Raw genomic sequence first — 13478 nt, 5'->3', positions numbered from 1 at the left:
ACAGGTTTGTTGGATCAGGGTTGGATCTGAACTCTGCAGGTAGGTAGATCTCCAGGAGCAGTATCATATTGTGCTCATTTCATTCATAGTTTACACTCATTTGTGTATCATATTATACAAGGTTTAAAAAATATAAGTATGTATATTAAAATGTATATTAAAACATATTAGCACCACTACTAATGTATTTCCTGGCAATGTCTTTTTTTACTTTGCTCTACTGTTCCGAAAAGAAAAAAAGAAAAAAATCTGTCAGTGTGCTCTGAGTTCTTTTTTTTTTTAAATCAACACTTATATACTTCTGTCTGTACAATTCTATTCAATTGTAGTAGTGGCCAATAAGTTTTTTTTTTTTTTTTTATTGCTGACACACAACGTTAGTTTCTACTTTTTCGGTACAAAAAGATTGGCAATCAGATTTTACCCAGCAATTTCTGTGAAAACGAGTGGCACAGTGGAGAATGGTAGGGTGTATATATTTGAATAATTTTACATTTTGTGCTATGAGCATGCTAAACTAATATCTAAATATGTAAATATTTAAAAGTAAATGGACCTTGTTCTTAAGGGGCATCTTCCCCCATCTTACCCGTCCATGCAAACCTTTTTACACCTTATTGCTATTATAGTATAACCAAGCTCATTCTGCAATGAACACATTAGTAAAAGTCACATGTCAAGGCCACGTCAGTGATTATTTAGACACCAACATTATTAAGACATGTTTGAAAAGCTCTGGGTGTATGTCAGCGCTGGTGAAAAGGTTTTGTATTGACTTGCCTCCAGATGAGACCCATATCTTACTGTTCCCCCTCAGCTGACATGAAAAAGACAAATACTCCAGTGTTTGTTTTTAAAGCACCACAAGCATCTGTTTATTCTTCATTTTGTCATTTTAATTGTCCTCTGCTCTGCCTCCCAATGCAGGGAGAGAACACTAACTCAGCTGAAAATTGCTTTTCCTACAGAGATTGGAATTTCAACCTCGGGTCTTGTTTTAAGGAAAATGTCCCATAAAAAGGAAAATTCTGTTATCAGAAGAAGATATTTCACAGAATGCCGAGGGTTTTCTTTTACATGATGACAACTGATACACTATAAAAATTATAAATAAGCACCATAAAATGTGGTCCATACGACTTATGACCCATATTCCAAATCTTCTGAAGTCATACGATGTGATGACTTTTGTGTGAGGAATAGATTAAAATGCATTATTAAAAGTCATTATTCACTTTTGCGCATGTGCACTATTAAATTTGGTCTGCCCCAGATTTAATGTCATTGAAGACAGATGTTAATGTTGCGTCTTGCAACCGAACACATCAACTTTGTATATGTTTAAAGTTGTTTTCACAAGTAGTAGTTCAAAAATCTTACATTAATAGTTCTTAGTACATACAGCCAAATATCCAAAACAGTAAATGTTCTTCTTGTACCATATGACAGACTTTTTATCGTAGATGACCTTTAGAGATAAAGGCTACAAAAAATCTGCTGCATTAAAGGTTCCCAAAAGCACAGAGCCCTCCATAATTCAGTAAATGGAAGAGGTATGGAATGAGCAAGACTCGTCCTAGAGCTGGCCGCCTGGTGAAACTGAACAATCGGGGGAGACGGACCCAAGAACCTGTTGGTCACTCTGGTTGAGCTCCAGAGATCATGTGTGGAGACAGGAGAACCATCACTGTATGACCTCCTGGGTTTTCTGACAGAGCGGCCAGACGGAAGCCTCTCCTCAGTGCTGGACACATGAAAGCCTGCTTGGAATTTGAAAAAAAAGCACCTAAATGACTGTGAAAAACAAGATTCTCTGGTCTGTTGAACTTCAATTCTAAAGATGTCTAATTCTAATTCATGTCTGGAGGAAACCAGGCATCGCTCACCACCTGCACAGTACCATCCCAACAGTGAAGCAGTGGTGGTAGTATCATGCTTTGGGCTTGTTTTTCAGAGACAAGGTCTTGGTAGAAGGAAAACAGCAAAATACAGACATATCCAATAAAAAAAAACAGGTTCAGAGCACCCACACACACTATTTTGTTTTGTTTTTTGTAAACTGATATGGAAAAACTGATAAATGTAAAGAATTTTAGTATAAAGCTGCAAAATACAATGTGGAAAAAAAAGAAAGAATTCTTTTGCGAGGCATTTTTTTTTATTGTTTCTCAGAAGAAAGTAAGATATTGACTATTGATCTCTATTTCTTCTAGACAACAATGAGATTAAATGAGAAAAAATGAAGGCTGTAAGTCTCCTACTTCTCCTGATCTACCATAGTTTTTAAGGAATAATATTTCCTTTATTTTGAATGTTAAAAATTTTGAACATATATTATGTGACTTAAAGGTGCCGTAGAATGTCTTTTTAAAAGATATAATATAAGTCTAAGGTGTCCCCTGAATGTGTCTGTGAAGTTTCAGCTCAAAATACCCCATAGATTTTTTTTATTCATTTTTTTAAATTGCCTATTTTGGGGCATCATTAAATATGCACCGATTCAGGCTGCGCGGCCCCTTTAAATCTCGTGCTCCCCTCCCCCGGAGCTCGCGCTTGCCTTAAACAGCATAAACAAAGTCCACACAGATAATATAACCCTCAAAATGGATCTTTACAAAGTGTTCGTCATGCAGCATGTCTAATCGCGTGAGTATGGTATTTATTTGGATGTTTACATTTGATTCTGAATGAGTTTGATAGTGCTCCGTGGCTAAAGCTAACAATACACACTGTTGGAGAGATTTATAAAGAATGAAGTTGTGTTTATGAATTATACAGACTGCAAGTGTTTAATAATGAAAATAATGACAGTCTTGTCTCCGTGAATATAGTAATACACGATGGTAACTTTACCCACATTTAACAGTACATTAGCAACATTCTAACGAAACATTTAGAAAGACAATTTACAAATATCACTAAAAATATCATGATATCATGGATCATGTCAGTTATTATTGCTCCATCTGCCATTTTTCGCTATTGTTCTTGCTTGCTTACCTAGTCTGATGATTCAGCTGTGCACATATCCAGAAGTTAATACTGGCTGCCCTTGTCTAATGCCTTGAACATGAGTTGGCATATGCAAATATTGGGGGCGTACATATTAATGATCCCGACTGTTACGTAACAGTCGGTGTTATGTTGAGATTCGCCTGTTCGTCGGAGGTCTTTTAAACAAATGAGATTTATATAAGAAGGAGGAAACAATGATGTTTGAGACTCACTGTATGTCTTTTCCATGTACTGAACTCTTGTTATTCAACTATGCCAAGATAAATTCAATTTTTAATTCTAGGGCACCTTTAAAATCTGCAAATTGGCCATCTGACCTCTGATTTTAATGACATAATCGCAGCTCTTCATGTTCCGTCAGACCTTCAAAAAGAACCAAATGGAAGGGCTTTCAGATTGGGCAATTGTCTGTCAGTTCCTTCCTGCTGTTAAGGTTAGAACATCCAATCTACTCCAACCATGCTGAGAAAACACTTGAGTTCTACTCCATCGTTGGCGCTGTTGTATTCAAGAAGCAGTTAACTTTCCTCTCCAACACAAGACCGCATCTCTCTATATCTCATTTGCTCTGCTTGTATAATATAAAATGAATAATAATGATTTAAAATAAAAAAAATAAATAAATAATGATTTTCCATAAATAAATGAGGAATATTTTAGTCTACGTATGTGTTGTACCATCAATAATTCATCTCTCTTATGATCTCTCTCTTCTCTTTTTCTTGTTTCTTGTATAGGAGAATATGTAGTGATGACAACGTATTTCCATTTGAAAAGGAAAATTGGCTATTTCGTGATCCAGACATATCTCCCCTGCATAATGACCGTCATTCTCTCTCAGGTCTCCTTCTGGCTGAACCGGGAGTCTGTGCCAGCACGCACTGTCTTCGGTAAGCTTTTCTTCCCTATTGTTTCTTAATGCACAGATGTGCTTTGCGAGTAATCCGGCAAATAACACATCCAACATAGAGCTGCTGTTTAAATTATGAGACTACGTCAAAACATGCTGCGCCTTATACTTTGTTTTTTATCGTTTTCATTTGTCATAATGAAACAACGGGAAGCGTTCAGTAAGCAAAAGCATCGGAGATTATTTGAAAAATTTGTATTCCGCATGAAAGTTTACAATGTACATTCCCTGAGAGGCCCTAAACCAGGATAGTGATGGATTCTGTTTTGAAATGGACCAGGGATCACAGGATTGACCTGTAATTACCTCAGCCACCACACAAGCACTTAATCAATTACAGATTAGATGAACCTAAATCTAGAGTGAATTGAAGTAAAAAATAAAAAAAAATAAAAAATTTGCTGACAGGACAGGAAAGGTAAATATAAACCCAAAAGTATTGCAACTGTATCTCCTTTAGCAGCCTATTCACATGATTTTTAAGCCTTCTGAAGTTAAGAGATTATTGTTTATTGAACTCACATCAACTTTGCCATGGTGCCTGGCTTCATCTGCTGGTTTGCTTTTTATCAAAGTCTCGAGCATCAGGTGCAAAGCAGGGCTCATCCTGCCAGCTATACTGTAGAGGATGTTACTGTTGAGAAAGTTTTTGCAATCAGCTACTAAATAAAACTTTTTTCACACTTCTCACAAACTGTTTTTGATAGAGTGCAGAAGCATTTCATGCACCACTGTTCTGAATATTACACAGAACCACACCAAATTATATTTTATTTATAAATCACATTTGTTGTGAGATTGTTTTAAGCCTTCTGTTCATCATGCAGTAGTATTTATTTTGATGATCTGTATCGACCAAAACTGCTTCCAGTGATCGGTCCCAAAAGTCCTGATTGGAGCACTCTTAAAGCTGCAGTAGGTAACTTTTGTAAAAATGTATTTTTTACATATTTGTTAAACCTGTCATTATGTCCTGACAGTAGAATATGAGACAGATAATCTGTGAAAAAATCAAGCTCCTCTGGCTCCTCCCAGTGGTCCTATTGCCATTTGCAGAAATACACTGCTCCCGGTAAGAACCAACCAATCAGAGTCAGGAGGAGTGTCTTAGCAGTGTCAATCAAGCTCGTGTGCGCGCTGATCACACTCCTATCATGCACAGCCATAGTGCACAGCGTGTACAGGCATTCAAATTCAAGATTACCGGTGTGCAGCAGCTTTGCTTATGGCGGACAAACAATCCAGTTTCGTACGTATAATACCCCATAAAGTGCGTATCATATGCACGCAAAAAACTCATTTTGGCGTATATATTCTACGAGATTACAAACTCATACTATTGATACGCATTTTCGTGTGATCGGGCTCTATTAAGTCATGATATGCAGTTTTAAGATTTTTTCAGGCGAGAATGTGCTGGTTTAAAGCTCAAATTTGTGGTTAATTGATAAAGATAGCGCCTTTCTAAAAATTTGATCTGACGTTGTCGGAGTTTTGAGATCCAGGCGATCACCGGACTCTCAGCGCTCATGTACCCAGCCGAGAGCAGCCTTACCTCGGCTAATCCTTCTGACGTTTGCTGCTGGCTCCGTTTTGGCTGAGGTCAACGTGACGTTTCATAAATTTATATATGGCTATTTAACTTTTGTATCATACTAAAGCGCTGATTTTGTACGCTTGACTGAACTGTTTGCTTTATTTCTTATTGTATATTTTTATACCTTTTATAATGGCTATTATTGAACATTAAAACTGACATTTAACAAAAAGAGAAGGTTGTGTTTTATGTTAAAGCCTATTTCATTTCATTACAGTGAAGATAATGAGAGTATGCACAAATAGTATTACATTTAATATGTTTGAAATGTAAACGAAAAGAGGCAGGGTTGTTTAATATTTCGTTTTGTTATAAATATAAGCAGACATTGCAGATAATTAATCACTCGTTGCCTGAGGCTATTAATATGTTTTTGTTTGTTTCTTTAAATAAAACGAAAAGAGGCAGAGTGGTTTAATAACAAATTTTGTTTTATTCTTGGCTAAAATATACATACAGAGATAACCGGAGAAGCCAGTTATTTGCGTACTGTAACATTAGTTACCGTTATATTATCTTACTAGCTATTTATTACTTATAGAAATAGTGCATATACGTCATATAGTTACATTACATGTATTGCAAAATACGTAATGTTTTGAGGACCAAGTTTGTAGTCAAAGTATGGGAAGGCCATAGTCAATGTAAATCATATTGTTGATGTTTCGTCTGTACCAGTGAATGTGCTATAACTGTTTATCCGCCGTCATCGGTCCTGCTTGCTTACTAGCCTGCGTGTTCACGGCAGGCTCCGTTGTGATGGGGGAGGAGCTGTGGAGGGAGGGCTGTAGCGCAGCAGAGAGCAAGGGGGAGTGACCTGTGAGTTGTGCTTGTTCAAATTCTCAGGCTGAGTCAACGTTTTCTAAAAACTCCCTACTGCAGCTTTAAGCCTCAGTTACACTCCACACATCTGCAGCGCGTTACGGCTGCGACGCGGCTACCGGAGCCGATACACGGCCACTCTAGTCAATGCTGGTGTTTACACCAGCCGCGGTGCTTTTTAGAAGCGTCCCAGAAGCGGCTCGCCACGCCGCTTCACTAAAGATAGGCACCTCGCCTATTTTTGACAGACGCCGCGTCCAAGATGCACAGCTCAAATACAAAATAAAGTCAAAATAATCACCCTGTGTAAACTCCTGCTTATATTTCACATCACTAGGAGGCCAGAAACTGATCACAAGAGATTCAAAGTTGAAAAACTTGAAATTTCTTTGTTCTTGTTGTCCATAACTGGACTTTTAAGTGAATTAACTTTGTCTGTAGGCTACAGCAAAATAAAATATATGGGATCGCAATAAACACAATTAAACCGGACAAAATATAACAATTTAGCCATTAAAAACACGAAAAATCAACGAAAACAATGTTGGACGGGCAAATCTCGTGGTTTCGCGAATCCAGCCCCTTCGCTTCTGAAATGCTTCTGAGTTGACACCGCGCAGAGGACGCAACAAAACCTCCCCGGAGCCGTAACGTGCCGCAGATGCACGCAGTGTAAACGAAGCTTTAGAATATACTATCAATAGTAGTTGTACCATATGAAAATAAATCTTCATTTGTATATAGCATGGGTATAGTTGTATTTGTAAAATGTGTTTTTGTCCCATGAGTTGTTTTATCTGTTTATGATGGTGGTTGTCATTTTGTGCTTTTATTTTTATATGTGCATTGAACTTCGAAATCCTACGTTTGGTGATCCCAGCTATGAGAATTGCTGAACTGAAGGGGTTTGTTTTCCCCCTGTTGCCAGTCTGTTTACAATCTCAGCAAAAGGCTGCTCTACTAAGTACTAAAGACGCTTGCCATGAAGGGGTTGAATAATTTTGAGACTGCAGTTAATTAAAATTGAAAGAAAAACCACTTGAAACATCCATTGTGTTGAGCTATTTCAATTACTTTTGTTTGATTTGTTCATTGCAAACAGCTGAAAGTCTGTAAATTGTGCTAATGAACCTGATTTGCAATAGGGGTTGAATAATTTTCATTATAACTGTATGCTGAAGTTGTTATTTACACATATTGAATAATGCTGCCGATGTTCTTGTCCTGCCATTGGTACCATTGTATGCGTTTTGTATTTTCCTTTTCATGCCTTTGTTCTTCACAATTCTTCCTTTTCATTATTCAACTTTCAAACTCCATAATTTTCAAATTAAAACTAATGCATGCAGTTCAGCATGCTCAGGTGTATAGTCATATTTCATCTTCACCTTCTTATTCTTTGCGGCCCGCCTTCACCATTATCTTTCACACTCAGACAACCTTCAAGACAGACTCCTTAGAATAATTCACAATATTTGAAAAACCACTGTATGTAAGAGAGAGAGAGAGAGAACCATAAAGATTTGGGGTTGGTCTATTTTGATTTGGGCTGGTAAGTAATGCTCTATAACCACCCACAAAGCTAACAACCACATAGTAAGACATTATAAATAACTCAGAATGCATACACAACAGGGGCGTTACAGGCAAGGGAGGCAGTGAGAAAATAATCTATTTTAATCAAATAAAACAACACAAATATTACAAATTATGACATTAAAAAGAGCGCAAGTCACTCGTATTTCTAAAGGAACACTGCCCAACAGCGACACACGCAGGTAAAGTTACAGCAGGAGTCATAAAAAACTCTTTCCACTCATAGAAAACTATTATAACTATTATTGTGGGGGGGTAATTAAGAATGAATGGGGGAAAGTCACGTGAGAGGAGGCAATGTCTCCATCGCACTATGATTGGATGCAATTGGTTATGATTGGTTTGTGCGATAAATCCCGCCTCCATTCTACTGTCTCCTTTGTCAACACTAGTTCCACCCAGTGTCCTGTCTCCTTCATTGCCGCTGGTTCCACCCAGTCTCTGTCTCCTTTGTCAACACTGGTTCAGCCCAGTCTACTGTCTCCTTAGTAACCGCTGGTTCCGCCCAGTCTCCTGTCTCCTTTGTCAACACTGGTTCTGGCCAGTCTACTGTCTCCTTAGTAACCGCTGGTTCCGCCCAGTCTCCTGTCTCCTTTGTCAACACTGGTTCAGCCCAGTCTACTGTCTCCTTAGTAACCGCTGGTTCCGCCCAGTCTCCTGTCTCTTTTGTCACAGTTGGTTTCACCCAGTCTACAGTCTCCTTTGTCAACACTGGCCAGAACCAGCGGCAATGAAGGAGACAGGACACTGGGCAGAACCAGTCTCCTGTCTCCTTTGTCACCGTTGGTTCCACCCAGTCTGCTATCTCCTTTGTCAACACTGGTTCCGCCCAGTCTCCTGTCTCCTTTGTCAACACTGGTTCTGCCCAGTCTACTGTCTCCTTAGTAACCGCTGGTTCCGCCCAGTCTCCTGTCTCCTTTGTCAACACTGGTTCTGGCCAGTCTACTGTCTCCTTAGTAACCGCTGGTTCCGCCCAGTCTCCTGTCTCCTTTGTCAACACTGGTTCAGCCCAGTCTACTGTCTCCTTAGTAACCGCTGGTTCCGCCCAGTCTCCTGTCTCTTTTGTCACAGTTGGTTTCACCCAGTCTACAGTCTCCTTTGTCAACACTGGCCAGAACCAGCGGCAATGAAGGAGACAGGACACTGGGCAGAACCAGTCTCCTGTCTCCTTTGTCACCGTTGGTTCCACCCAGTCTGCTATCTCCTTTGTCAACACTGGTTCCGCCCAGTCTCCTGTCTCCTTTGTCAACACTGGTTCTGCCCAGTCTACTATCTCCTTTGTCAACACTGGTTCTGCCCAGTCTACTATCTCCTTAGTAACCGCTGGTTCCGCCCAGTCTCCTGTCTCCTTTGTCAACACTGGTTCCGCCCAGTCTCCTGTCTCCTTTGTCAACACTGGTTCTGCCCAGTCTACTATCTCCTTTGTCAACACTGGTTCTGCCCAGTCTACTATCTCCTTAGTAACCGCTGGTTCCGCCCAGTCTCCTGTCTCCTTTGTCAACACTGGTTCTGCCCAGTTTCCTGTCTCCTTTGTCAACACTAGTTCCACCCAGTGTCCTGTCTCCTTCATTGCCGCTGGTTCCACCCAGTCTCTGTCTCCTTTGTCAACACTGGTTCCGCCTAGTCTCCTGTCTCCTTCATTCCCGCTGGTTCTGGCCAGTCTGCTATCTCCTTTGTCAACACTGGTTCCGCCCAGTCTCCTATCTCCTTCATTGCCGCTGGTTCTGCCCAGTCAACTATCTCCTTAGTAACCGCTGGTTCCGCCCAGTCTCCTGTCTCCTTTGTCAACACTGGTTCCGACCCAGTCTACTGTCTCCTTTGTCAACACTGGTTCTGCCCAGTTTCCTGTCTCCTTTGTCAACACTAGTTCCACCCAGTGTCCTGTCTCTTTCATTGCCGCTGGTTCCACCCAGTCTCTGTCTCCTTTGTCAACACTGGTTCCGCCCAGTCTCCTGTCTCCTTCATTCCCGCTGGTTCTGGCCAGTCTCTTGTCTCCTTTGTCACCATTGGATCCACCCAGTCTCCTGTCTCCTTCATTTCCGCTGGTTCTGCCCAGTCTCCTGTCTCCCTTCCAACTCCCTTCGACCTAATATATGATAGAATTAAGGCCTCAACATAAATAAAACTTAACATCATTCAGTCTGCAGAGCTTTCTCTGATTCTGGAGTTTACACAGCCCAGTTGAAGGTTATTATTGAGAAATCGGTAACACTTGAAGACTTTATGTATAATAAATTATAAAGGTATTCATAATGTATGTTATAATGCATTATATCTTTTCATAAATCATTATTAAAGGTGTGTTCAATGAATAGCTAAGTATTAAAATATTATAAATTATATAATACATTTTATAATTTTATAAGTGTTACAGAGAAATCCACAGCTCAAAGAGTAGTTGGCACATATTTAGCACATTAAGTATATTCTCTGTTTTTCTCTCCTTTGAAAACATCTTGTTCTGATCCATATAAAATAGATTTTGAATAATGTATTCTGATGCATGGTTCTAGGTTGATTCATTAGCTTTAGATAATCTAGATAATTCATAACTACGGCAAACAGACTGGTTTAATTCAGAATAGAATATCATTGTATTGAGTTGTATTGAAGCAGTTGGCTGTTAAGGCAATCAAGGAGAGACCGCAAAGATACAAGCAGCAGAAAAAGGGCTAATTTTCTTACTTGTGTCAAATGAATAAAAAGCTGTGAATGCTGCAGTAATTAGTATCATATCATAGATCATTTCATAAAGACAAGTGGGAGGTTTTATCTCACTGATTTCACATTACCCAAGTTGAGTTTTATGAGTCTATAAATGTGACTAAACAGTAATCAGACTTTGGCTAAGAACCGCATCATTAACTAGTCGCCACTCTTGTATGGAGAAGCCCCACCAGGCTTGCTCTCCACCTCAATCAGTAACACCACTTCATCTTGTGCGATTTTTTTTTTTTTCTTTTTTTCTAGTCCACTTCTGCTACTATCATTCGCTCCTGCTCATCTTGTCCAGTGGAGAGGTGCTGAAGAGTGTGCCATAGCAACCCCAAGTGTCTCCCACCAGGCGACTGTGTACGCCAATCAGCTCCAGGCCTGCTGTTGTTCAGAGTGCAAACACTTGCCCAGGGTGAACAATTCAAGCTAATAAAAAACATGGCAGAAAGATGTCAAATGTGATGGGAAGCCCAAAGAGACAATAATATGCCTTGTGATTGTTTCGTCTTGAATTTAGAAGCCAACTTTAGTTGAGATTTCTTGGTTAAGATGGTCGTATAACAACACCCGGTATGGACTAATGATATTCACGCTGGTGAAGAGGAGCACTACATAAAAATAAATGAAACCTTTAAAAAAAAAAATCCATTAAAACATATTTTTTACACTCTGAAACAAATATATATATTTTACATTTTTGAAGAAAAAAATGGCTGATTACTTAAGGCTTAGTTCATTTCTTGCATTTATGGATCATAAATACACAAGATAATATTTTCACACTTTTTACATAATTTGAGCTTGATTGGAAATGACACAATAATTCTGATCTGTTCACAAGAGATATTTGCCTCATTTTTGTTTTCATCACACAACACATCTCATATTTCATATCAAACATACTCTTCACTGATGCTGTTGTCTCCACATAAATCATTATTTTTTTTTTTTTAAATGTTTCTATAACAATATAAATGTGAATATAAACTATAAAATATGTAATATAGAACATAAATGCTGAAGGCATTGTGAAAAGGCTCAGGACAGTTATGAAAAGTAATGTGACCTTCATATAAAAAAATATAGCAAAAAAAAAAAAAGTCAAGGGCCTCTAATTGAAAAAAAAAAAAAAACTGAATGTTTCGGTGTTACAGTTCAATGCGAAGCTAGCCAAAACAAGAAAAAAAAAAAAAAAAAAAAAACAGATTACCAATGAAATGATAAAAACCAGGGATAAGCTATATTTTTTTAAGGACACACTGACAGTGAGCATCAGTTACATTGCTAATTATCAATAAATGATCAATTAATGATTTTAAATAAATATTACAATCTGTTCTAATCTGTTAAACATTCAAAGATGATAAATGCTGTTGCAAAGAATTAAATGGCTATTTACTGGCAGAAATACTGTAAGTAATGGGGTTGTGTTATAGGAGTTTGCAATGTATAAATAAAAAATTTACATTTACATGCATTACAAACATTTTGTTCAAAGTTTCCTGACTCTCATCATGTGAATGTGATACTAGAATATCAAATTCATTGTTCTCTGAGGTTCTCAGCTGTGTCTATGAATGTTGACAACCACTATATATATGCTGGCAGGCTACAATGGAGAGGTACTAATGAGGTGTAGAGCAGTCCCTTATTGATATTCCACAGGGCTTGCACACCGATGTCTGCAGCCGTGATGAAACAGGCTGCAGGCTGGACATTGAAGTAATGGAGCGGCCAGGCTGGTAGACAAGCCATCCTAAATGTAGTGTATTCCAAGGTGCCTGGAGGCTCTACTCTGTAGGCCTTCAAAGCCAGCTCTCCTGAGCACTAAACCTCAGCAGCTTTATCCAACCAATCTGCCCTCCGACTGCTGCCCATAGATTAGGATTTTTTTTTTTTTTTTTTTTTTTTGGCCATAGGAGTTACTTTGTAGTTCCTGTGCTGTCCATACTGTTTAGGTTCCTGTGATGCCATAAGAGAACTTTTGTTGGTTCATGTGATTCCATATAGGAATCTGTCTGTCTTTTTTCATATGAACCCTTTTATTTCCTAAGAAGCTGATAGACAAGTTGACCAATTTAACTTTTTTAAACCCTTTATCAAGCTCCCACTGTAACATGATATTTTAGAAAGTAGGTTCTAAAGGATTATCATCATTTAGGGGTCATTGCCATCAAAAGCCAAACTGCTATTTGAAATCCTCTCCCTTGGATAACCCTTTTAGACTCACTTTTTTTTTTTTCTTCTTCTTCTTCTTCTTTCTTTCCTTTGGTTATGAGTGCCATTAGGAGACAAGATTACACTTCTCCAGTTTTTCGCCATTTTGAGTCCGCTAAGCATTCCCTTTCTGATCTCAAGTTCCTGGGCATCGAGAGGGTTCTGCCACACAGGAGAGGGGGTAACCCTGACCAAAAACTATTACAAAGAGAGACTTTTTGAGCTGAAATCATTAACCCCTACTGAAATGGATCTTGCATGTTGTTTGTATATATTTTTTTTTTTAATTTTACCCTTTTTTTTTTCAATTTTACCCTTATTATTTTTCATTTTTCTCCTTGTTTTTTTTTTTTTTTTTGTAATAACCTGCCACCTATTGATTGATCTCAACTGCTAACAATTAGTAATTGTGTCTACAGTAGAGTGGTGTTGCTGTTTGTTCCATGAGCACTGAAGAAAGCATGAGCTGAAATGTCTGCTCTTTGGTCAGTTTTTAGAGACACTTTTCACTTTTTTTGCACTTTTTTCACTTTGCAGATTAAAGTTAAATTAAAGTAATTTTTGTGATAGACCGTTGCTTTGGTCTAATATAACGTTTTTCAGTGT

At 38.5% G+C, this 13478-nt stretch overlaps 1 protein-coding gene across 2 annotated transcripts in view; it reads left to right on the top strand.

The window, feature by feature from the left end:
• gabra3 (gamma-aminobutyric acid type A receptor subunit alpha3) overlaps positions 1–13478 on the top strand; it is a 268591-nt gene that overhangs the window by 207436 nt on the left and 47677 nt on the right. For both annotated transcript variants that reach the window (XM_048165836.1, XM_048165837.1), the window contains exon 8: positions 3753–3905. In XM_048165836.1, coding sequence (XP_048021793.1) covers positions 3753–3905 — 153 coding nt within the window. The remainder of the gene's footprint in view (positions 1–3752; positions 3906–13478) is intronic.

This window comes from Megalobrama amblycephala, linkage group LG18 (assembly GCF_018812025.1).
Source record: "Megalobrama amblycephala isolate DHTTF-2021 linkage group LG18, ASM1881202v1, whole genome shotgun sequence".
NCBI classification, from domain to species: domain Eukaryota; kingdom Metazoa; phylum Chordata; class Actinopteri; order Cypriniformes; family Xenocyprididae; genus Megalobrama; species Megalobrama amblycephala.
This window is presented reverse-complemented; position numbering and strand designations above follow the sequence as displayed.